This window comes from Alnus glutinosa, chromosome 4 (assembly GCF_958979055.1).
Source record: "Alnus glutinosa chromosome 4, dhAlnGlut1.1, whole genome shotgun sequence".
In the NCBI taxonomy this organism is placed as follows: Eukaryota; Viridiplantae; Streptophyta; class Magnoliopsida; order Fagales; family Betulaceae; genus Alnus; species Alnus glutinosa.
Genome location: NC_084889.1, coordinates 4775404 through 4802161, shown reverse-complemented (window position 1 = coordinate 4802161; position 26758 = coordinate 4775404). Strand labels below are relative to the sequence as shown.

General features: G+C 35.8%; 2 protein-coding genes and 1 pseudogene across 4 annotated transcripts; 1 reads left to right on the top strand and 2 right to left on the bottom strand.

Moving 5' to 3' along the window:
- Window positions 1-563: 563 nt before the first annotated feature.
- LOC133866046 (UDP-glucose flavonoid 3-O-glucosyltransferase 7-like) lies at window positions 564-2095 on the bottom strand (annotated as a pseudogene).
- A 3979-nt stretch (window positions 2096-6074) lies between these two features.
- LOC133865892 (putative wall-associated receptor kinase-like 16) lies at window positions 6075-12932 on the top strand. The gene is made up of 3 exons (XM_062302405.1): window positions 6075-7005; window positions 7267-7437; window positions 10587-12932. Exons 1-3 carry the CDS (start codon window positions 6111-6113, stop codon window positions 11810-11812), a joined length of 2292 nt encoding a protein of 763 aa, XP_062158389.1. The 5' UTR covers window positions 6075-6110; the 3' UTR covers window positions 11813-12932.
- Window positions 12933-15073: 2141 nt separating this feature from the next.
- On the bottom strand, window positions 15074-26645 carry LOC133866968 (probable serine/threonine-protein kinase PBL8). Of its 3 annotated transcripts, none has more exons than XM_062303635.1 (10): window positions 25986-26645; window positions 23672-23808; window positions 21855-21952; window positions 20506-20855; window positions 18633-19085; window positions 18333-18493; window positions 17377-17450; window positions 17123-17270; window positions 16586-16735; window positions 15074-15787 (listed from the first exon to the last, which is right to left on the bottom strand). In XM_062303635.1, exons 1-10 carry the CDS (start codon window positions 26161-26163, stop codon window positions 15710-15712), a joined length of 1827 nt encoding a protein of 608 aa, XP_062159619.1. In that variant the 5' UTR covers window positions 26164-26645; the 3' UTR covers window positions 15074-15709. The 3 variants fall into 3 exon arrangements, with proteins under 3 accessions (XP_062159619.1, XP_062159620.1, XP_062159621.1); XM_062303636.1 differs by having other exon boundaries at window positions 20506-20863; window positions 21863-21952; XM_062303637.1 differs by lacking the exon at window positions 15074-15787 and having other exon boundaries at window positions 16592-16731.
- Window positions 26646-26758: the final 113 nt, after the last annotated feature.

Sequence of the window (26758 nt, the reverse complement as noted above, 5' to 3'; positions counted from 1 at the left end):
ATCCGAGTGACCGGTTTGGCACTGAGGAGTTGGAAGAATATATATACACAAACCAATGCTACATCAGTGATATGAAAGAAATTAACAAGCCGAGAATGGGTTCACTCTGTTACACCCTGTTTTAGCTTCCTAAAATAGACGATGATAAAGTCTATTGAGCCTTATTCTTCTACAAAAGGTACCTTAAGGGAAGAGGTTGGCTCAAGGCTTATAAAGCCTACAACCCAAGTATACCTTGACAATGTGGGACTCTTAACACGCCCTCTCACGTGTGGCACTATTGTCCAAACACGTGTACAACGGGAGGGAAGACCCAACATTGTCCAAGGCCCTAAAGCTCTGATACCATGTAAAAATTCATAGGCCTTACTCACTCTCAAAAGACGTCTTAAGCGAAGAGATTTGCTCAAGGCTTATAAAGCCCACAACCCAAGTATACCTTGGCAATGTGGGACTCTTAACAGAGGAAAGACTACAACTCCACGGGGCCATGCTGGCCTTGCATGTGGTCTCCAGAGCTGCCCTTAACATCGTCTGATCAAGGATCGATGTGCAAAAGTTTATCAGAAAGGAAGATGTATTATGTTCAGCTTTGAGATAACAGCCATCAGAGCAATATCCAAACACTCATGGCCGTGAATGGAGGCTTCCTTTCCCCTTTGTACTTTATCTCAGTCTCCTTATTGCAAAGTGAAACTGGGCCTATATGCCATGCCTTCCTTCCAAGGACCTTCCTGTAATAATCTGCATAAGCCGGCTCAAGCTCATAGAAGCTGTTAAAAATAGCCCTATAACTTGTCAGCTCTGCTTCTACAGCTTGTTTCAACAATTTCATAGAACCCGTTTCAACGTTTTGTGTAAATAAATCTGGCAGCTGCTTTCTTGTCAACTTGATCTCATCAGGGAAGTTGGGGATGATAAATAGCTCTGAATCTGATGATGGAATATTTTGTGGGGTTCGTATAGCATAAGACATTCTGAGGTAGATGCAGAGAAAAAACTGGTGGCATGGAAAATAAGCCTTGGTATGCCGAATTTCTCAGCAAGATCGGTAGTCCACGGGAACAACGCGCTGGCCACAAGGCAATCAGGGCGATGTTCTTGAAGAAGTTTTCTAAGTGGGTTCTTCAGCATGGCGGCAGCCTTCATGAATTTCTGCCGCAAATCAAGTGAAGTAACCATGTTGTAGCTCTCGCATCCTTTGGGCAAACCAACCTGGACAGAAGGGAATTCGATGATTAGAACATCCAGTTTCAACCCCAAAGTTTTGCTTTTTTCGATTGTTTTGGAGACCAAGGAGGCATGGAGAGGAGTGGTGATTATGCTTATTTTCAAACCTTGCGAAGCAAATAGCTTGGCCATGTCTATGGCTGGGATCATGTGGCCTGGGGCCAAGTATGGGAAGAAAAACAGGTGAAGCTGGAGCCATTCACTATCCCTATGGCGTTGATGGTGACAGCCTCTCTTCACGGGCTATGTACGTGGTTGGAAGGGTCTCCAGCAGCAAGATGTCTTTGGCATTGTCCCAATTAAACGTACGCACAGTAAGGTCAATAGTGGTGTGCGCACGTGCCTTAATCTAAGAGCATTGTTTCTTCATGCTGAAAAGGTTTAAGACTAGAGTTGATCAGCGAGATAGTTAGGACTCGAAGCTGAAACATGCTTTAATATTTCTCCACAGCTTGTTGTCAAGAAATATGTTACGTACTAAGTTGCTTTAATATTGTTCAGACCAAGGAAAAACAGTAGTGCCGCTTTAGTGTTACTCGAAGCTGCAAACTGCAATACTGTTTATGGTACACAAGTACCAAGCTAGTTGCTGCATTTGGAAAGGGGAAATTAATTGGCAGACAAAGGTTGATGCTCCGTGTTGACAAATAACTATATCAAATAGCCAGTTTGAGAAGCCCATGCTTATTTCAGGACCAATTCTAGTAGAGCCACCAGTGTCTACTTTAGAAGAGAAATGGGTTGGATGGCTAGGAGGTTTCAAGGCCGGCTCGGTAATTTATTAGTGCATTGGGAAGTGAGTGGAAGTTACAGAAAGCTCAGTTCCAGGAATTGATATTGGGGCTTGAGCTTTGTGGCATGCCATTTCTTAGAGCACTTTTCGGAGCAGAGTCTGTTGGAGCAGCACTGCCGGAGGGGTTCGAAGAACGGATTAAAGGAAAAGGAATCGTGCATGGGGGATGGGTTCAACAGCGATTGATTTTAGGCCACCCATCAGTTGGGTGCTTTGTTACACACTGTGGCTCAAGCTCTTTGTTGGAAGTACTGAGAGCCGGTGTGAGTTGGTAATGTTGAAGCTTGAGAGTGGCGAGGTAGAAATGAAGTAGGCTTTGAGTTGAAGTTTTTGGAAGTAGATTGGGTCAACTGAAGTGAGTGGTCGACTGTGGGTGAGGGGCAAAACGGGTAAATCAACTTAAAAGAATCACATGGAAGTCACCTGATTCTACTTCCGTCATGAATTAACAGCAGAAGCTGACGAAATACTTAACAGTGCACGATTTTGATAAATACATACACTTAATCGATAGTTTTGCTACTTCAATACTCTTAATTGAAAATGTACGATAGTTTAATACTTTTTTTGTAAAGTTATCCCTTAAATTTAATATTGATTACTATTAAATTTTAATGCACGATGATTTATTAAAATCTAGCTACATCACTTTTGAAAGTTTAAAAAGAAATATAAAAGTTTTATATATAGCATTATTCATAATAGAAACATAGAAGCTTGGATTTCGGAATTTTGAGGGAAATATGCGCTAACATAGTCATCGTATGATAAATTAATTATGCTTTTATTTTTCAATGAAAACATATGTTATCTTGACAGGAATTTGTTTCCGATATTGAATCCAAAAGAGTAAGAGGCATGTGCTTTCGCGCAATTATGCTTTAAGTTAAACACTTTCAGAGATTTTAAATAGAAAATTGCTACTTTTCAGCTTTTGCATAGAAAAAGTGAGCAAGCAAAAAAGGTCTGCTTGCTCCGCTCGAAATGAACGACCAAAGCTGGAAAACAAAATATCAATTGGGTCTATTTGTTAATGCCTTTTGTGAGTTGTTTTCTGTATTTATTTAAATATATATATATATATATATATATATATATATATATATATATATATATATATATATATATATATATATATATATATATATATATATTTAAGTGTAATTTTATAAGGAGGATTAGAGTTATCTTTGCGTCATCTCAAATGTCATGTAGTTTTAAAATCTCTACTAAATTTGAGATAATCATTATTAGATTTTGATCAAAGTGTGATTTTAAAAGACATATAACATTTGAGATGACATAAAGAGGCTAAACTCTAGTCTTCCTTATAGAATTGCTCGTATTTTAATATAATATAAATATGAAAATTGTTTTGTGTTTGATTTGTTTGTTAATGTTTTTCTTTTAAAAAGAAAAAAAAAATAAAGATTTTAGCAACGGATAACCTAAAGAAGAAAGACTAAGACCCGAAATTCACTACCTTCGGGTTGTGTGGTGTCTCAACATGTTATATTATGGGCTCATTAGAAAACAAACGGGGCCACTTGTAATTGCTTTGATTCATGTTGGAATAGATGTCATGAGATCCTCTCCTCTTCCCCCACTTCTCCTTAGGCTAGAATTCAGAATCGGCGTTGAGAAGGGGGAAGGTCAGAAGTAGCGGTGGGTTTGTTAGAGATATTGATACTTTTGAGAGTCTTTTTAGTGAACTCATGTTGAGACACTACTCAACCAAAAAAATTAAGCATATGGGTTTAGGCCTAATTGTGCTATATTAACAGCTCATACTTTTTCTTTTTCTTCTTTTTTATTTTATATATATATATATATATATATATATATATATATATTTTCAATGTGAGACTCAATCATTTTACACTCATATATCTATGCTCAATAACCGCCTAGCGATATCTGCACCCACAAAATGCAGATACCACTTTTAGATATCTGCATAATTTTTTTTTACTATATGCATCCACAAGTTTATTGCGGTTATTGCGTACGGTTATTATTCGCTATCAACAAATAGGTAATAGACCTATTTTAAAAGCTTTTAAAAATAATTTTGACCAATTTTTAGTTTTTTTGGCTTGTTTTAAAAATTTAGTACAACACCAAAAATATGTAAAACCGAGAAAAAAAAAAGTGAATGATTGATGCAACCTTTAAATATTCATAGTAATCAATGCTCACAAAAAACACCTTTATATTATTTTTTTTTTTTTTATCTATGATTCAATGAGCATAACAATAAAGCAAACAAATAAAATTAAAGACATTATTAAATAAAACACATTCTTCAACTTTAAATATTCTATTCTTGAGAATAATTGAGAGAATGAAAATAATAATAATATTTAATTACGTTGTATGAATTTTTTAGGCCTTGTGATAAGCATTGAGCAGTCAAAATTTCAATCAAAATTTAAAGGGACAACAATAAATTTTGATCTCAACTTCCAATTAGATCATTTGCAATAGACATGGATTGCTTTAACATTCAATGTTAATAATATATAAGTTATTCCAAACGTTAAAAAGATATAAATTATACTACACAAGTCCAAAATTCAAAATAAAACGAAAAAAAAAATGATAAGAAGATGAAAAGTTTTCAAAATGAGAAATGCTACACTTTCCAAAATCTTTCTCCAAAATTTAGTCATCAAATGATGAGTCACAGTTCCATATAATCTATTATTTTGAAAAATGTGTCATCATCACATGCGATTGTTATATATTATTTGGAGACCAAATTTTAGAAAAAAAATTCGGGAACACAATCTCAAAATATTTTAGTCAATTATAAACTCATTTTTTTTGTTTTCTCTCTAATTTTTTATTCAAGTCTTATCCAAATTTGAATTGTTCTCTCTTCAGGGGTTTTGTGGTCCTAAGTTTACGCGTATTGTCAATAAGAAATGTAGAAACTAGAAAGGGACATGACAACTAACACCAATACATACACACTTATTGTCAATTTCTATATCTCTATTAATAAACTATGAAGGTGATTGAAGTTGATGTGTGCCTCGTATATAAGCATATAATCTACTCAACTAAAAAAAAAAAAAGTCTACCCAAATAACTGTAGTTTAAGTATGCTCTGGGTTTACCTCAAATTAGAAACGCGTAGTGTATCAGTGTATGGCTAGAAAATTGCCTTCTTGGAATGGAGGGTGAAGATCACCATCTGAAAAAAAAAAAATATTAATATATTTCTCCCTAGCCTCGATGACTTTTTTTTTTTTTTTGAAGCAAGACCAGAAGCAACGATCTTTAATGATAATATATGCTAACACTAACAACTAATTATATACGCATGGTTCCACATATATAGACACAAAGTAGAGGACAAGATCGAGTTAAGTAAAACGATTTATCCTTTTAAAAGCCTTAATAATTTCTTTACTAGTTCCTGATCTCCAGGACTTGGTCTCGCCATATGTACAAGTGCTTGCCTTTTATACATAGGAAATTGAAAATAGTACTTCTGTCAATTTTCAATTATGAATCCGAGTGAAAAAAAATAATAATTAAAAAGCTATTAATTTAAAAAAAAAAAAAAAAAAAAAAAAAAAAAAAAAAATTGTTAAGGGCAAAAAGATATTTAATTTTTTAATTTTTTCATGTTCTTCTAAGCAAGTATGATGGAGTTTGTTTACCATCTAGCAGCCGCCAGACCGTCACATGCACGGCTATTGACTGAGTCATATGTGTTACAGCACATCACATCACATCACGCTACTTTTCTAAAAACAAAAAATTAATACAAACAAAAACAGCACCGATAAAAAAAAATAGAAAATTACAAGTGGTCGCCAAGGATTATTCTGTTGGTCCAAATATGACTTTAGAAGACTTTTCGCTCAAAAACAAGAAAAAGACTATTCTTTAATTCTATACCAAGTTAATTAGTCTGAAAATAATTATCCATCCATGACTGAGTCTCGCCCAGGAAATAAAGAAAAAAGAAATAAAGACCGACGACTCTCATTAAAGAGCTACTTGCCTTCCATAAAAAGGAGGTCATTCAAGCACTAAATTATACAAAAGAAGAGAGACACAAAAAAGGCAAGCCATGGCTTTGCATGGAATGCTTTTGCAACAAAAATTGTTACTTGGGGCCTTAATTTTAGCAGCAACAGCCGCATCTCAACCCGGTTGGAGTTGCAACAACACATGTGGAAATCTTACCATCCCTTACCCATTTGGAACAAGTGAGGGCTGTTACCTTGATCCATCTTTTCTCATCGCATGTAACTACTCGTCCGGGACTCCAAAACCGTTTCTGAGCAGTAATACTAGTAATGTACTTGTCCTCAACATATCATTATTGGATGGTGAACTCCGAGTCTCCAACTTCATAGCTCGTGATTGCTACAACGAGTTGGGCTTCCTTGTCAACAGCCTCGATGCCTGGTTCAACTTGCGAGATTTCACCGTCTCATATACGAGGAACAAGTTCATTGTCGTCGGTTGCGACACTTTTGCGTACATTGAAGGTTTTTTTTATGATATGTTTCACGGTTCAGGGGTACAAAAATACAAGACTGGACTTGATGGATACTGTGGCCGCATTAACAGTGTGGTTAACGGGTCTTGCTCTGGCCTTGGCTGTTCCCAGACTCCTATCCCCGAAGGATTAATGAATTTTAGTATTACTGTTAATAGCTACTATAACCACTCCGCAGTACGCAGCTTCAACCCATGTGGTTTTGCTTTTCTAGTGGAAGCAGAAGCATACAACTTTTCCTCCTTGGATCTTCAACAATTGCAGAATAAAAAGACTGTTCCCCTGGTGCTTGATTGGGCAGTAGGAAATCAGACATGCGAAAATGCTCAGAAAAACAGGTCAAGCTATGCATGCAAGGCGGAGTATAGTTATTGTAACAACTCCATCAACGGTCCTGGTTATCGTTGCAATTGCTCCAAAGGTTTTCAGGGGAACCCATACCTCCCTGATGGTTGCACAGGTAATTAAATACCTTTCGTTGTTAAATGAGCATAAAGGATGTACGTAGTATAGTAATACCATAAGTTATTCTTTTGTTATTTTTGTGTTTTTTAAAAAATGATGTGACTTTTAAAACCATATTGAGATTTTGATTGATTATTATTAAATTTTAATTAAATAGTAATTTTAAAAGTCATACTATTGATACAAAAATGATACAAGAGTAATCTATAGAATTACTTAGTATCGCTACCTTGTGACGAGCTGTACTGTGTTTCAGATATTGATGAGTGCAAAAATCCAGAGAGCTGCAATAATGTTACTCAAATATGCAACAACTTCCCTGGGGGTTTCAATTGTTCTTGTCTAAAAGGGTACGAAGACGATGGGAGCGGAACAACAAGTTGCCGTGCTAAAGTGAACCAATCTAGGGTTACCAGTATTGCATTGGGTAAGTACTTAAGACTTTTCATTATTTATTTATTTATTTATTTAGTTTTTCTTGATAATTTATTCAAGTATTCCATCAAGTATCCCATTCCCCTATATATGGGATTTGATCAAAGCCGGTGTTATTAGGTTGTTCAAATTTCATAAAAATTTAGACAATTTAAAAGAAGGGATTTATGTAGTTCACTTTTTCTCAAGCATATAGGTTTCACAATATTTTAGAGGGTTAAATACCTTACACCCTTATGGTTTAAAAGCTTTATTTTTTGCTCTATCAATTTTCATTTTTTTTATAGGTGATGCATGTACTATGAGAAAAGATAGAGATGGTATCTCCGTCAATTTTTCTGTCCAAAACTGATGGATTTTCACGTCAGCGACACGTTGCATCATTAAAAATTGTAGGGGTGGCCGGCCACCCCCATTTTGGCCAAGGGGTGGTTGAGCCACTCCCAAGGCCAATTTTGGGGGTGGCTCAATGGCCAAAATGGGGGTGGCCGAAACCATCCCCAGGCCAATTGGAGTAGCCGAGCCACCCACAAAACTGGCCTACAATTTTATTTTATTTTATTTTTAAAAAAAAGACTTAAAATTAAAAAAATTAAAATATATATATATATATGGAGGCCACGTGTTGCAATTTTAATGGTGTCCCGTATCGCTGATGGGGAAATCCATCAATTTTGAACGGAAAAATAGATGGATGTACCATCTTTGTCTTTTTCCATAACATATATATCACCTATAAAAAATAAAAAATAAAAAATAAAATAAACTAAAAAAAAATAAAATAAAATTTTTAAACCACAAGAAACAAAATATATATATATATATATATATATATATTTAACTCTATTTTAGAGTACTAGTTGAAACAGGTTTAATTCACATCCCCTCCCCCCTCTCTCTTTTTTTGAAGAGCCCTCCCCTCTCTCTTAACATGCACCAAAATTCAATCAGTCTATTAATAAGACCAAGTCTTCGTCCATACTGTTGGCGTGGAAGTATGGTTTGGTTCAAAGCTGTTGACATTGTAAAGGCCAATCAGAGAGGCTAATTAGCTAGATATATTTGTGGTGGAGATGCAATCTACCGTAGGCTCGTCCTTGCGCGCCCTTGATGTAAATGTGGAATCCATCGGGATGGATAAATATCAAACCCCACAAAGTCGTCAACTAAAAAAGACGACAGCAATGAGTTCAACATCTAGAAACTTCCCTGGCATGTTTGGGTGATTTTATTTTGTGAAATATTTTTTAAAAATTATTTTTTAGAATTTAAATTTTATTTAGATTTTATTCATTTTTTTTTTAATTTTGTCTCAAATTTTTTAAACCATTCAAATATAATTTCAAAAAATAAATTTTCTCGGTATTCACAATTTTTCAAAAAATCGAACATCCAAATAAGCCATTAGCTTGAGTTTTTTTTTTCTTTAAAAAAAAAAAAAAAATTAGAATACCCTTTTGCAAGTTTAAAGTATATGTGATGCCAGCAATGCTAAGCTTGAGGTCTTTTATTTTAGGGAAAATATCATTTTAGCCTCTCAAATTACCATTTGTTTTGCATTTAACCTCACAAACTGTCAACACTCCGACTTTGGATCCCAAAACTACCAAAACCTTTGAAAAATGCCAAATTTGGCAAAATATCCTCATATAACCCCTATCCCGTGTCATTTTTCAATTAAAAAAAAAAAACTAAAAAAATTAAATTTTTTATTTTTTTAAAAAATAGAAAATATGGTGTTTTGGGGGTGGCTACCTGGGGAGGGGGGTAGCCACCCCATTTTCCTTTTTTTTTTTGAAAAAAAAAATTAAGTTTTTTTTTTAGTTTTTTTAAAAGAAAATATTTTTTTTTAATTGAAAAATGACATGTGCCATGGGTAATATGGAGATATTTCACCAAATTGGGCATTTTTCAAAGGTTTTGGTAGTTTGGGGGCCAGAGTTGGAGTGTTGGCAATTTGTGGAGTTAGACGCAAAATAAGTGATAATTTGGAAGGCTAAACTGTAATTTTCTCTTTATTTTATTTTTAAGTGTAGGAGAATTTTCTCACTACAAACCGATTGGGCATAGAGGGGTAGATGGAATGTAGTATAATTTAGATTTAGCCGCGACCCAATAAGACAAGTGAGAGCGTAGAAATGGACATTTATGTGAATTCCTCAAGAGGAGGAAGAGGAATTGATGGTTGAAATGAGAACAAAATGATGATCTCCAAAAATAATCCACCCATTCTTTTGCCCTTCTCAATTTCCTGGCCCTTGGCCATTTTGTTTAATAAAGGCTTCATTTCATTGATGTGAAAAAAAAAAAAAAGAAAAAAAAAAAAAAAAAAAAAAAAGAAGAAGAAGAAGAAGAAGAAGAAGAAGAAGAAAGAAAGAAAAAAAAGACACTTAGAAAGCAAAAATTATATTAATCGTCCGTAGCATTCTAAGCTTTTTCTTGGAAGAAAAAGCTTAAAATCAAAATTCTTAGCTTCTTCTCAAGTAACAAAGAAACATTAAGGTTTCAATTAGAAAGAAAAGACACCTCAAATGACGTAGCGAAAGCAATAAACCACGATAAACCGTAAAAGAGAAGTTGTGTTCTCAATTCACAAACTCAACAAACACGTTGAAGGAGAAAACTGAATTCTTATTAATGGCAAAAACTCTTTATTCTCATACAACTATTCCAAACTTATAATAAAACCCTACGGCTACTAAAAGTAATAAAATCCTCCTACAAATGGAAATAAAACAAAGAAGCAAAATATGAAAATGCTAATACTTGACCACAAAGGAAAATAGTTGACAAATCAAAAAATATTCTAGCCAGATTACTCAGGATATTCTAGCTGTATTACTCGGGTTCAAGATACTGCAGCCATCCTATTCAGGATACTCTAGCCGTATTACTTTTGCTCGAGCTGTCCTACATCATCAAAGCTTGGTTCAACTTCACCTTCACCACATCTGCTTTGATGCACTTCTATTTCATAAACTACGTATGTTTTACTATGATGTATAAAATTCGACATGAATCAAATTGTTTGCTGATCATGTTAGATGTATGCTTATGCGGCTTCACTAGATTCATTGTAAAACAAATGTCACATATTTTGTTTCCATTGATCTAAATGCATATTTGAACATGTACGTGCAGGTATCAGCATAAGCCTCTTAGCACTTGTCGTGACAGGTTCTTGGATATCTTGGGCACTGAAAAGAAGAAAACTTCTCAAGCTCAAGGAAAAATTCTTCAAACAAAATGGTGGATTAATGTTACAACAACAACTCTCGAGTCATAGAGGGTCTGTGGAGACGGATAAAATCTTTAGCGCAGAAGAGCTTAAAAAGGCCACCAACAACTACGACAAGAGTAGAGTTCTTGGCCAAGGAGGCTATGGAACTGTTTATAAAGGAGTGTTGCCAGATAACAAAGTAGTTGCCATTAAAAAGTCCAAAATCAGTGATCAGAGCCAGATTGAGCAATTCATAAACGAGGTGATTGTGCTTACTCAAATTAATCATAGGAATGTGGTCAAGCTATTAGGTTGTTGTCTAGAAACAGAAGTGCCCTTGCTAGTTTATGAATTCATCACAAACGGGACTCTTTCTGACCACATTCATAATAAAAGCCTATCATCCTCACTTTCATGGGAAAAGCGTCTGAAGATAGCAGCAGAAACTGCAGGAGCACTTGCATACTTACACTCTTCAACTTCTATGCCAATTATACATAGGGATGTGAAAACTACAAATATACTTTTAGATGTTAACTACATGGCAAAAGTGTCTGACTTTGGAGCTTCGAAGCTAGTACCTCTTGATCAAACACAATTAACCACTTTGGTGCAAGGAACTTTCGGGTACTTGGATCCCGAATACTTCCATACTAGCCAACTAACAGAAAAAAGCGATGTCTATAGTTTTGGCGTTGTTATAGCAGAGCTATTAACGGGAAAGGAGGCACTCTCTTTCAATAGGCCTGAAAGTGATAGAAATTTAGCAAAGTTCTTTATTTCTGCAATAAAAGAGGATCGCCTACTTCAAATTCTTGAGGATCACATTGTGAATGAGGGTAATATTGAAGAACTAAAGGAAGTTGCTAATCTTGCAAAAAGGTGCTTAAGGGTAAGAGGGGAAGATAGGCCTTCTATGAAAGAAGTCGCAATGGAGTTGGAGGGATTGACAATTATGGGGAAGCATCCATGGGGAAAGGCTGATCTCTACATGGAAGAGACTGAGTACTTGCTCAATAATTGCAATAATGGCCCTACACACTCTTTCAGCATTGATGTTGGCATTGCTTCTTCTTCTACCGATACAACAATTAGGTACGATAGCATGATGAACCAGGAACTAAAACCAGTGGATGATGGCAGATGATTAGTAAGTCCACGGACCACGGTTCTATATTTGCATCTCTCGATGAAATCAATAATTGATATATCTCTTTAGCCTATTATTTTGAAACATGTTGTGGACTAGAACATACTGTTCAGATCCCCCCCTTTTCTCTTTAATACGTATACTTATGGAGATATGTATGGCTTAATTTGGTTTATGTGTTAGGTTTTATGTTACCCAATTCGGCGTCCAAAACAATTTAATGTAAATAAAATTTGGTTTGGGTAGTTTGTACTTGGCTATGAGTTAAAAATCCATCAAGATGGTGAGGAACCGGGGACCTCGTTTGGTGCCTCGGTTGCTGACTGTCCGGATGAGGGTGCTTATGAAGAAGCTGCCGAGACACTCGTTCGGTTTTGGTCCGGATGAAGTTCACAAGAAGGTCGCTCAGTACCTCATTCGCAATAGGTCCACGAGCTACATCAAATAGGAGATCCGAGAGCCTCGTTTGCTATTTTGGTTGCTAGCTAGGGGTCCGGGCGAGCATGTTTAACGGAAGCTCCAAGAAGTTCAAACAAAGTTCAAACAAAACGTTTGTGGTTCTCGAGATCCAGTTATTTTATTACTACATCTTTTGAAGAAACTTTAGTTTCCCTGAGCTTAGCATCTTCTTATTCAGTTGACATTATTTGCTTTCAGTTGCATCAGGAATGATAAGAGAAAACAAAAATTCACGTTGTGAGGTTCACGGAGGCCCTCCAACAGATATACCTCCCCAGAAAAATCCCCTTGATTACAGATTCACCAACGTTGGCCTCCTAACCAAAAAGAGGCCCTCTACAGTCGTGTGTGTATATATATGTAATTCGTTCAATTGCCCTCTTATGATTATGTCCAACTTCTTTGTGGCTTCCAATTTTGTAGTACACTTTTCCTGTCCACTGGCTGGATGCTAAGGCCTACAGAGGGAAATGAGCTTAAGAGATACATATGATTTGGTTGGTCCACAAAGAATGATGTGATCTCTCATTTAAGCATCCCAACAAAGCAAAAACATGCCTTTTGAGTGAGAGGGTGCTGTAGGTCAACCACTGCTGGGATAAGGGGTGCCAATTCTTGTTTTGTTGAGTACGGGATGCATCAAGTTATGGGTACAAGATTATATAGATGACACAAACACGATTCATTTAATTAATCGTATCAAATTTCTCAATTCTAACCCGATGTGTTTAACTAAATGGGTGCTACATGACACTCACAATTCGTTTAATAAATAAATCATGTTAGTTTGACACGAATACGACCCGTTTCAATATGTTTAACATACATGGGTTGATTTGATACGAATACTTGATATGACTTGATTATTAGCTCAATTTCATATCTTCTAAGCATAGACTATATCAATTATATACATTCACAACTAAATTAATGGCAAAATCAATTTGATAATTGATATCAATAACCATAATTAATAAACATTACTCAACTTCTTAGTACATATCCAATCGAGATAAGATTACAGTCTAATAAAATTCATCTAAATAAACAAACATAATAATAAAAAAATAGATTAAATTTCAACAAATAACATGATAAAGCCTCTCACTAAGCATCAAAATTAGTTATTAATAAAAAAAATATGGTTATATACTTGGGGTTTTAAGGATAAAAATGTAATTTAATTATACAGGTTATGTGAGCAAATTGCGAGTTAAATAAAAATGACCCATCTTACTAAGTTATGAGTGCGTAAGTTAGTGCTCCTATGAACCTTACATGCCGACCAGCTATAAAGCTTTAGCTAGCAAGCTAAGGATATCTTAAATTAAAGAGAATATCTTCCAATATGTGGTGAGATGATTGTGTTAGAGAGCACAACTGGCAATGAATCACCTTCTAGAAAAATGTTTTCTAATTTAAAATCATAGGCCGAGTTAATTGCAAATAAAGTAGTTGAAGCTTCACCAACTTTCGATTCACAAAGAGAATGGAGCTAGCTTATCAGCTTTGTTACTGTTAAAACGTGACATTTATTGGTAGTGGGAGAAAGGAAAAGCTAATCCAACACTTAAAATTTGATATAGTTCATGCCTGCTTTTATTGTATGGAGTAAGCCAAAACCCTAATAATTCTCCCGTAGATTCCATGTTGTGGTGGGCACTGTTGTTTAAATTGGTCCAAATTAAAGATGCCTATTTGACACTGGCTTGTGTATTCATCAACTAATCAAATCATGGGCGTCCAGAACCGAGCATTGAACCGTTCGCGTTATCCTATCTATTAAAGTATTAAATGAATATAAAATTTACAGTTTTCTATTAGTTTAAGCTTTTGAGAGGTGATTTAACGTGGTATTAGAACCGAGATCTTGAGTTCTAGTCCAATACATGAGGAGAAGTGTTAAAGTATTAATTTAATGATAAAATTCAATATTTCTTATTAGCTTAAGCTTTTAAGATAAATTGTAACTGAATACTGTCCACTTGGAGTTACTACACAACTCCAAGTTTGGGCATGCCAGGATTAATCTTGAATCGTGTATTGATGCTAAAAAAATAGTTGCCTTGGCCTTATCCGATCCATAGAAGAGTCGGACGCAGGGCTTCTGTCCCATAAAGAAAAAGGACTTCAAATTACAACTCTCATCAAATCTTAATGCGTTCTTCTAATGCTATTGAAATTTGAAGAATATATGCAATCATATTAGTGAATCTGGTAGGTCTAAAAATGGTGCAAAATAGAGTCTATTATGCAGATCATGTTAGGAGCTAACGGCCAAAGAGACAGCTATGGGTTATCAAGAGAACAAACTCTAGCTATTTCATGTAAGAATTTTATATGACTTGCACAAAGCAAAAAGACATATCCAAAGAAAAAGAAAAAAGAAAAAATTCCAGTCTGATCTGTCAACTATATAGATAATTCTGATTCTAGGTGTAACTTTTTGTGAAAAGTTTTCGTTAATAACACAGCTTTACTACATAGTACAACCTCTCTTTTTCACCACCTATATGCCCCAAATCTTTTAAACTCTCAAGGTTGAACACTTTCTTTGCTCCTGTCCTAAGTCTGCATTTGTACCCATTCCCATGTTTATAATCAATAGGTGCCCTCAAGTAGGCACATTATTCCTATTGACTCACGTGTGCAAGTATATAACAAGAAAAAATGCTATACACCATACTTTTATCTCACTTTGTTAATGTGGCACGGTGAATCAGCCATTTTTTGCTGATCCAAGGGTTGCTTGGGAGTGTTATATTAACAAAGTGGGATAAATGTGAGATACAAGTATGGTGGCGGAGGAAGCTGTAAATTTCTTGTATGATCTAACTGAGTGAAGAATCTAGTAATGCAATGCAACAATTGAAAGTCATAGAAAGCATATTAGATTCTGTGCTGTAGAATATTCACGTATCTCATTGGTGACTAAATGAGCTATACAATTTTGATTACTCCAAAAAAGGGGTGAAAGTTGCTGATTTCAGATCCTCCTATTAGATAAAAAGGACATTTATTCTTCTTTTTTGGATGAATAAACAGTTTATAGAAACGAAAAATAAAAAATACAAAGGGGAGACCAGCCACAAGTCTCCCAAAACCAGAAACTAGAAAGAAAACTAAACTAACTAGCACACCAAAGAGCTGCACAGTTCGGGGAAACAACAGATAACCCACAAACTTATTCTTAGAATCTTAGATAAGGCATAAAACAGAGAAACTTACCATTTGTCCAAGCCATGCTTTGCTATATTCAACGTTCAAATCTATATAAGCAGTCTCGGTCTCCTTTGTCCAAAATCAGGAGAAACCGAGACAGTGACCCATAAAAACAAGAAAAATAGAAAAAGTATAAAAAGCTAAGAGCACCAATAGGAAAAACAGAAAAAGCAATGCCATCTGTAACATGAAAATAAAGTTTCATCTTCTTCTTCACTTTGTATATTGAGGTACAACCTGCGCTCTTAAGTTCTGGAAATGATCATTTCCCACATCAAGAAGGCGTACAACCTGCGGTAAGAATCTATCAGAATGCAAAAGCAACAGAAAGAGAAACAAAAACAGTAATTAAACATTTTTAGTTCAAGACATGAGCGTGCCTTGTCATACTGTGGTATATCTAATTATTGACAAGAAGGGAAAGTCAGAATCCAAGTGCAGTTGCACAGAAAGGAAATCCCATTGCTGGTATACTTCTCTCAAGTTTTTGTACTGCTCCGGTTTATGTAATCCAGCATATAAATCATGGGGATTTGTTCGTTGGTTTCCCCCCACCTTTTTTTTTTCTTTTTTAAGTTTTGGCTTTTGAATTATTTGAGTGAATAATATAGGAAAGAGTATTGAGCAGGAGTGACTACTATTTTTTTCTTCTATTTTCTATGAGAATACTATTGGACAAGGGATGTGTACCACTGATTTGACCACTAATTTGTGCTGCCCCTTCGACTTTAAGGAGCCAAAGCCATAATACACATGACACATGCGAGGGAAAAGTCAGGACCACACCCCTATAACATTTTTGACAATGAAACTGAAAAAATTGGTTCTTTTCTTTTGTCCAAGTCCATGTTCCGAATGAGTAACATACACACCCTAATAGATGTTCTTCATCGCTGAGGGCTTCCTCCAAAGGTGGGGGAGTTCGTGACTATTCCTGTCTTGGCATTCTAAGGTTGTTTAATATATTGGCTCGTTGTGACTGAAGTTAAATGAATGCCATATATGCTCACAATTCAAAGTTAAGGAAATTGATCAACCATAAAAACTTCAGGCATCAATAATAGTCAACAAACATCAAAGTCCAGTTACCTCTCCCATTGATGGCCGCATTTCAGCGCTTCTTTGCACACATAAGTAAGCGGTTTTAGCCATGATGTACAACTCATAAGTGTCATATAACTCTTCAAGACGACGATCAATGAGCTCATGTAATGCAAGCCTTTGAATCAGTGGTTCTGCCTAAAATTGTTATAGAACATATAAAGATTATTCAGATTGGAAGAAAGAAAATAAGATCCCTGTTTGGAAAAGTTTTGCAAAATTCTTTTCACTTTTAAAACACTGAAAAACACTTTCCAAACAATAGTTATCAAAATAAGTTTTTCGATGTGGCTTCTACCACTAGCCCTCTTTTCAAAACAAAACACGAAACGCTCTTCAGGAAATAAAATATAAACACATTTTTAGAAAACTTTTCCCACCTTCATATAAGAAGGTTTTGAAAACACATGCACACTTTTTCAAATGTCGAGGTTGGCCTTGTTACTTATAAAAAATTAAAAAGTGATACCATGTTTTTTGATCGAGTAGAATGTAAATGAAATCTCTAATTCGTTTCAAACATACCCATTGTCGCAGAGGTTGTTGTTGCTCTTCTTTATCTACATTGAATGCTTTGCGTCCGGATATCAGTTGTAACAGAACAATGCCAAATGAATAGACATCTGTTCGAACAGAAACAATACCATCCTCTGCATACTCTGGTGCAAGGTAGCTACATGAACCAAAAACCTACTTGTGATTGTTTGTATAGAAAAATTAGGGATAAGACTTTCATGTTTGGTCCTGCAAAATAGTGGAAAGCTTATACAAGTCCTCACCCTAATGTGCCAAGTATCCGTGTATATACAGGATCGTCGCTTGTTTTCCATTTGGCAAGGCCAAAGTCAGCTAGCTGTTTATAGAGGAAATCATTCCATTAACTGCAATGATCCTTTATTGCCAAAAAATGAGTCTTTATTGCTATATTATGACATTATGCAAAGCATAGCAATTTGTTCCATCACAAATCATGTAACAAAAGAGTGGATATATGGCTCAGACATAATTATTGAAACAAGAACAAAAAAAGAGGAGAGTGAGGGAAGAAGGAGGAGGAGGCGGATGAGCAACAAATCTGGCTTCCAAAACAAAAAGAAAAAGAGAGTGAGGGAAGAAGAAGGGAAGGAGGGGGGGGAGGAGGTGGGGATCTTCACTCCTCCCTGGGCAGCACTCACTAGGCGGAAGAAGGTCTCTCGATAGGAATGAAAACAGTTCTCACATGGAGGAGAAGGGAGAGAAGGCATTTCGTAAAGCTTGTAACTGGCAATGTAAAGGAGATTAACTTATGACTGAAGAAAGTGCACAAAGTGATATTATTGGGTATAGTCTTTCGTTTTGTCTAAGCCAACCAATTAGAAATCACTCTTGCTACCTCAAGAAGTTCATCAAGGATGAAATCCATTAGCGAGAGATGTTCTATGTGCTGAAAAGCTAGATTCCCATACTAAAGAAGGAAATATTAAGCACAAGACAATGAATACCCCCAGCCATTATTCATGGGCACAGGGACAACAATAGATGGCTCAAGATTTCCAGTGCAGATCTGCCAAGGCACCAAAGCCCACCAGATTCTTATAGGAAGTTCCTATTCATTTATGCCACTGGCTCTACTGACCAAATTCTTGGGGAACCCATTTATTGAGATGAAATGAGATAGAAAATTAATTGTATGGTTTTGATCCAATTCCCCAAAAGGAAACAAGTCTGGATAAGAGAATAAAGCATATTAATTTACCATGGGAACAAATTCGTGTGTGAGCAGTATATTGCTTGGTCGCAAGTCCCTGTGAATTATAGGACCTCCACGGCATTCTTCATGAAGAAAACGCAATCCTTTTGCAATTCCGATGGCAATAGCAAATCTTTGGTGCCACTCAAGAACACTTGCTTGTTTATCTACGAAAATGCCCCCATCGTAGAAGGAAAATATAACAACAATAACAAAAAGCCAATTAAATGTTTATATTGATATGTATTCAGCTAAGGAAGCTAGAGATGAAACTGATATAGGCAAGCTAGCCCAATAGTTACTTACCGAACAAGTGCCAATCAAGAGACTTATTGCAGATATACTCGTACACCAAAATATTTTGGTTTTCCTTGCAACAATAACCCAACAGCATCACAATGTTCTTATGCCGTGCAAAATTTAAGACATATACCTCGGAATGAAACTCAGCAAACCCTTGTTGACTTTCTTCTTTACGTACCTTCGCTGCAATGAGCTGTCCATCTTTAAGTTCACCCATATATACATGTCCATATCCACCTTCTCCTAATAAGTTCTTCTCTGAAAATTCATTTGTTGCAAGCTGAATCTGAGAGAAACTAAATCTCATAGAATCCTTGAGATACAAGTCAGTCCTTGTCCCACAAGCAGCACAGAGAATAGGGGCGTCCAAGGATCCTTGATGGAAGACATTTTTACGTTGCTTTTGGACAATTTGAGAAGCACTGGTATATCTATTTTCTCCTTGGGTGTGTATACCTGGAATTCAGAAACATACTCGTTATTGTAGCAAGGCAACTGCTCCAAGAAAAGTAGCAGTGACATCTCTTTCTCCATGAACTAAATACTATCAAATTTAAATCACTAGTAACTTCAATTAACTGCTACCAATATAGTGAGATTTAAAAAAGCGGGAAACTTAACAGTACTCTTAACATCAGGATCATCACAGTGTTTTCATTTTCGTTGGCAGAACCACAATGCCATGAGCAAATGTTATCTGCAATGATCCAGCGAACAAAAAATTGCGCACATCTTTATTGCAGCTCTATAGTGATAAATTTTCATAAACTTTGGTCCCAAAGATTAACAAGTTAAAGAAGTTTAACTAAAGCTGTTGCACCTGACTCTGGATAGAACTGACTGATGTAGGTCTTCGTATTGGCTAAAGTCCAGTTTGTTTGGTAAAAATGTGGTGCATTCTGGTTATTTGGAATCCATATATCATAGTAACATTTACCAGTAAAACTTAAATTCGAATATTTACTTTTTACTCTATAGAAAGATCTATAAATATGTTAATTGATTGTTTTTTGGAGATAATGCATTTGACTTTTACCTAATGCAATGCTGGTGCATTTATTCCAACCAAAAAACAGATCTGCTGATTGTAGCATATTGACTTCACTTCATTGAATACCTCAATAAGGGTTTAATAATACATCAAAGCAAAATATACTCTTAATTTTTCGTTACTGGTATAACTTATTAGTATTTTTCATTCCAGGCATTGACACTTTTGTTGCAATCCAACTTGTTTTCAGGTCACCATGTTGGATACCTCATATTTGTGTTAGACGTTGTCACCAATGTGCCCTTATTATCACTTTAGTGACACTTTTTCTCCAGATTACACAGATAACTCTAGATTTTGAGTGTTGGAGGAAATATTTTCCAATTATACTGCCATAATTACTTTATGAGGCAGTCTTCCTACTCACCCCTCAAGAGCTAGGCTGCTGATTAAGCTTTCTATATAAACATGTTCATCATATTCACAGATCTATTCTGATTTCTACATTTCTCAAGTGGATTCATTTGTTGAAGTTTAATTAATTCAGTCAATCATACTTCGGAGTGGCTCAGAAGCTATTTTGTGCAGAAAAAAGGACTACACCCACCTCATCATCTTTTAGATAAATTTGATGAATAAATGAAATACTGATTTCAAATAAGTACGGTGACTGAACCTTGTTCTTAGTCCTAGATGAAAGCATATAAAAACATTTGCTTCTAACACACCCTGATTGAACAATCTACATCTGATTGCCAAGTGATCACTCCAAAGGATATTAAAATGTACGAGAAATGCTTAAAATCAGAAGGGTCACATATATGAAATTAAAATGTATACTGGATTATGCATATGTTCATACAATAATATGAAAGGCTCTCTGACCTGATTCTTTTTGTTTATTGGAAGGCCGAATATCCAGTGAGGATTTATGCTCTTGTGACCTGTATGAAGATGAAGGAATCAAGTTGCTCTTAAACATTATAGAGTTTTCCTGAGAACTGTAGGAAAAGGGGTAGCTTCCGCAGGACATAACAGACACTTCCATATTTTCGCTACCTTGACCATTTGATAGCGGAACAGGCTTGGACAGGGTATAGAACGGCTTGTGTTCTATATCATCTGTATCAACTGTACTATGAAGTTTCAAAACATCCACAGAAAAGCTATCTTGTATTAACGCAATCTTGCAAGATATCTGTTTAAGGTAAAACGTTAAATCCCGTCTAAGGTGCCTGTCAAGGTTAGTGAGTTAGTATTGAAGCCAATGGGCATACAAAAAGAGTGAACAGAAGAAAATCAACAACCATACACATTTTCCTGAATATTTATGCAGCATTCATACTTTTCTCTGCTTACTGTATAGTGTCTGCATGTCATGCATTGATAAGGAAAGCAAGTTCAAATATACGAAACCAGCAAAACAAAGCAATTAAGTGTATAATGTGTAAAGAGCTAGAACACGAAATCTGAAGTTAGGCATCTACTCTGAGAGTAATGGACTTCAATCACTAAAAAGGTCATAACAAAAAAGAAATTGTAGTTATTCGTCAAGGCGGCCAAATGAATAAGGTCCATGTATGCAGCCTAGAGAAAGAGTTGCATGATTTAGACATTAGTATAGAGGACTTTCAATAGAACCACGTTCAGGATATTTGGAAGAAAAACCACTTAGGAGTTTTCGACAGTGACGTCTCCATCAAATTCTGAGCAGTTCTGATACTTCAAACTTTTCTTTGGGAAGGATTATCACCTTGTTTGTATCTAAGTTTAATGATCCGGATACCCCGGTTATCAGAAAAAAAAAAAAAAAAAAAAAAAAAAAAAAAAAAAAGGATACCCTCAGACATTGTAGGGAACTTATCCAAAAAAAATAAAAAATTGTAGGGATCACATAATGATACGCAAAACTCAACTAAACTATCCCAATTTTTCTACATCACAAACAAGAAAGCGAAGCATAAATCTTGTCACCATCCTACAGCATTTAAGGCTTTAAAAAAAGATTTCCCTTTTTTCATTGAAAAATTAAAAGAGAAATAATATACACTATGAAGATCCACTGTGGAATAGTATACATATCAAACTGCAAATTCAACTACTTCAAAGATCATTAATGCAGCAGCAAATTGGGCTGAAGAATGAAAGAAAAACAGTAGCAAATGAATACTCCACAAAAGCCAACTCTCAAGGATTATCTAAGTTAAGTGATATACATAAGCGAAATCAGATACCTCTCGAGTATAACCCAACTTGCTTTACAGGCTGCTACTTCTTGTACAATAACCTGCTTAATGGGAAAGCCAGCAGTAATTTGGACTTCAATTCTGACCTGAACATCAAATGAAAATAGTAAGATGAAGAAAAGGGCAAAAACTAAAGGAGAGAAAACAATATCCTTACTCAAGAGCACTCGATCACATAGTGAAAATAGGTTTAGGTACACAAACAGTTTCAGTTACAAAGTTAAATATCAACTGTTACAACACAGAAAGAAGCTATACGCATTAAAGGCTTAAAAGCTTCCGATTTTTTTCCTCAGTTTCCTCCTATGTGATTGGATCTCTTCATTAAGGATATCTGAAGAGTTCAACATGTTCTAAAAAAATCAACGGGGGATTTCAAGCAAATAAGTCCAAAATCAATAGGATTTTGAGGGCCTTTCTTTGAGATATATTAATTTGAGTATTTCTTCTCCAAATAAAATTTTATTTCTTTCTGATGAATACCAAAATAATTGATACTAGAGATTTGACGAAATGAAAAGTTATCTGTAGTAATAAATCTAATTTTGAAATATTGATCCAAGCATAATTGTCACGTAAAAAAGCAATGTTATAATAGGTAGAAAATTCGAAGCCATCGCATACTTTTTTTTTATGACATGGATTTCGAATGTTATATGACGTTGGCATCTAAGCTAGCTCGGCCACGCTACTACTGCCTACCCAGGATGGAAAAAAAATTCTGGCCTTACCCAAGAAGACTATCTATCCTTAGGGAGAGGGCAAACCAAAATATGTTGAGGGCCCTAATTATGACACCAATAAAAAGAAAGATTTTGAATGTTGCAATATGTTACAAAAGGTACTATGAATTGTGCAATGCTTTTACAACATATAGCTAAATTGCCTTCCACCCCTTCCCATGTATCTATGACCACTATTGGAAGCACAAAAGCCCTAACTTTAAGAAAATGAAAAGAAAGAAAGAAAGTTAAATTTATCTTGTTAATTCCTCAAATCTCTTGACTGACCAATGCCTTCCTAACAGTTATTTACAAAAACAATCAAATGGAGTTAAAAGGAGATGTATTCGAAATCAAGAGGTTTCTAGAACCTTTTCTAATGTAGTATTATTTCATCTCTCCCTGTGTCCCCCCCCCCCCCCCCCCCCCCCAATTCTCTTCCTAAGATATTGATTTGTTTCTCCTAATTTATACTCAAAATATCCAACAAGTTTTTTTTTTCATGAACTTAATGTGGAACGACGTCAAAATCCTAAAATTCTAAGGTATGTTCCTTGTTTCAATAGATGCAATAACACATATAGAAAGATTCCTGGTACTAATTAAACATTTGACAGATTGTAGGTTCAAAAGTTCAACCTACTCAGTCTGTATGGTTTAGAAGTCTACAATGTGAACATTAATCTCTACATGCAATTGAGAAGCCATTGAATAATCATACCATTGCATGCATTTTTGCCTGATCTGAGCTTAGCATTGATGATATGAGCTTAGCACCTGATCTAGACAAGATAATCTATTGCCATGTCAGCCAGGATGGAATTAATATCAAGTTTAGAGTGTATGGTATCATTCCGAGTTTAGAGTATCATAAATATGCCAACCTAAGCAACTTATTACACCAAGGGGGCTGGGGATTAATGTACACAAAAAGTTAAAGGTCAGTCCCCATTAAGAGCAATCAGTCCTCCTAAAATAATAACTTTACTAAAGTATTATGCTTGCAATATTCATAGTTACGCATCTTCTTTCCATATAGAGAATAATGAGATCTTTATATGAACTATTTACAATATATATTACCCCTTGATCTTCACACTTCTCAGCACTTTTCTGGAGCATATTCACATACAAATCAACTTTCTTTGAAACTTCTTCCTCCATTGCACGAATACTCGTTCCAGTCAAAGACTCAGGGCAAGCTCTGAGTTGGTAACCCACTATGCCAAGCCAAAAAAAAATGATAAAAAAGGAAGGAAAGAAAGAGAGACTTACACTGTAAGTAGAGGACCAATATAACAAGCAAATATTAGCTGTTAATTTTTTCTTTTGATAGTTTTAGGTCATGCTTTTATCCACCAGCTAATAGCAATGAACATGTATATATATATATATATAATAGGCCAGTGTTGAACACAAAGCTAACAGTCTAATAAAAAAAAATCATCAAATAATGTCTTACAGTCTTGCCAGCTTCCTAAGGCAAGAAATCAGAAAGCAAGGAAGAATTTGGATAAGCCATGGAAAAAAAGCAAGTCGGAAAAGAAAACATCCCCACAGATTTATGAATTAAAGATGTAGGAAGAATAGAGCTTACCATGTTTCCTGACCTGTTGACCTGCATTCTGTCCTTGAATATTTCTATTAGTTTGCTAAGCCTTTGCTGATTAATTTGGTGATATTCTTACAAGATAGGGTAGTCTATAGAGCCAAAAAGCAATCATACTAAAACTCCCAAAGTGTCCATGAGAAACCATAGGGATCACCAAGAAACTACTTGGGTTGCTGTAAGACAAATGGTGATGTGCTGTTTCCAAATTCTTTTGAGTTTGAAATAGGGAGGGAAACTATCTCATAGAGGACTAAACTAAATATACAGATAAAGGGATACCAGAAGATGACAATACTTCTCATATCTCAAACGAACCATAAATATGCAAATGAAGCATTACCCAAAGTTTATGAGAGAAAAGAAGTTTACCCTCATGAACTTTTGTTTTTGAAATTAATAAGCACAAAAGTATATCTCAACCATTGATTCCCCAAATCATATTATGATCTGCTAGGTCAGGAACTTCACTAGGACTTGAGCAATAAAAGATTTAAGTGCACCAGGAGATCTCACTATCCTAGAAAGGAAGTGTTTTGGATAGGAAAAGGAGATCGCAGCCGCAGCTATGAAAAGAGATGTGAATCAACTATATAGTTGCCCAAAAGTGTACACTATTAGAGCTTTGCATAAGCATTTCGAATGGGTCAGTAAATCATTATTGTTGAATTACCATTTATTCCAAAAGTTTGAGCTGATAAGAATATGTAAATTTAATTATTTAATCATACTTTAACAATCTCCCTTACGCGTGGACTCAAACTTCATTTTAATAGGTGAGGCCCAACACGTGAAATATTTTAATTAAATGAGGAGGTGAATTGACGGAGTCAAGGTTCAAACTCAAAACCTCTGGCTCTGATACCATGTTGAATCATTACTTGTCCTAAAAGCTTAAGCTAATAGGAAGATGTAAATTTAATCATTTAATCATACTTTAACAATTATGAGAAATAAGATCACTCCAATTCAGACTACAAGTATTTTTGGTTTATAAAAATCAATTTTCATATCAGAAGTTTTTCTTCAATTTGAAGGATAGCCTTACATTGAGTAAACATCACTCATTTGGCCCAAAAGACTTCAGTGTGCACAGATTATACTCCTGTTCAGAGTGCACATACACACAATCTTACACACAAGGAATATTTCTAATTGTTGTGTTTCTGCCAACTTCTCACCAGACATTACATCAAAGCTAGAAACCTAGAGATGAACCGATCTTACACACAAATATGTTTAAACTAATAAGAACCATTATAACAGATGATTTTGTAATATGCAACAGAGAAAGTTGCACTCTAGCGTGGAGTTTCTCTTCTTCACTTTAGTAGTGACTGTAAGTATAGTATCATTTAGAATAATTATGATGTAACGAGTTTCAGTCGATTTCTAGAGCCGACGGATAGGTGAAAGCCCAAACGTCCAGCCCATAACAAAGGTTAGTTTCAGGGCGAAACTTCAACCCGTTCAGGATTGGCCTTAAATCCCTTGTTTTTCGCATGCTTCTGGGATGCTCTCCAGCCAAAAAGATCACTTTTATGTATTTTATTTTGAGTTCAGTTGTCCTTATTAGACCCTATCTGTCAGCTGGAAGGGTCCTAGGTCCTAGGTCCTAGTTAACTTAATACAGTCAATAACTATTCAAGCTTTATGACATTCTATGCGAAATGCGTTCAATCTCCATTAGACAGATAAAATGAACACTGAATCAATGTAAGCTCATTACTTATAGCACCTGAAAAACAACAGCTTCGATTCCAGAGACACAATCCATCGAACACTTACAGGGGTGCAGGACCTTATGGAGGACTCCTAGCATTAGAAGCGTGTCGCCTCCACGGAGAATGCCACCAGCCAGTTTCACGCCTTCAATGGCGAGATTAAGTTCATCTTGGCTGTAATACCTGGTGGCATCGAATGCGATGACAACATTAGACGGCGGGGCAGGGCTCTCCATGGCCATTGTTTCCTAGCAAAACCCACGAGTTATGGGCCTTGTAGACCAAGCTAACTATAGCTCGTTCCCTTATTCTGATGATGATCAATGTGGAGCCTATAGAATGGAAGCAGAAACGGGTTTTTGCTAGAGGAAGATTTGTAGAAGGACATTGGCATAATCATTGAGAGGAGTACTCTCCCAATGAAATTTACTTGAGCGTTATATATCATGAAGCCCAGAGATGGGAATAAAAAGAACATTCGGAGGATACGAATCCCATGAAAGATATGCTTTCGGATATTCGAACGATCGGATTAATGGCGCGAGTGTTGCCGGCTTCAACAGCAGTTGACGACAACGCTTCGACTGCTTGTGTTTGGCCCGACATCCTCAATCTCACCGAAACAGTGATGACCTGCGTGCTGACGCAGTCCACCAGTCTTTTTGAGCCACGTCAACGTTTAGAATTGGTTGGGAACCGCATCTCGTGGCAGACACTGTATGCGAATTGTTTTAAAATCTTTCCAACCCAGAGTACCACGACATAGAGAGTCAATCCTCTATGGTACGAGCATGTCATCAAGCTGTACATTCATCTTTGATTAATGCCATACACTTC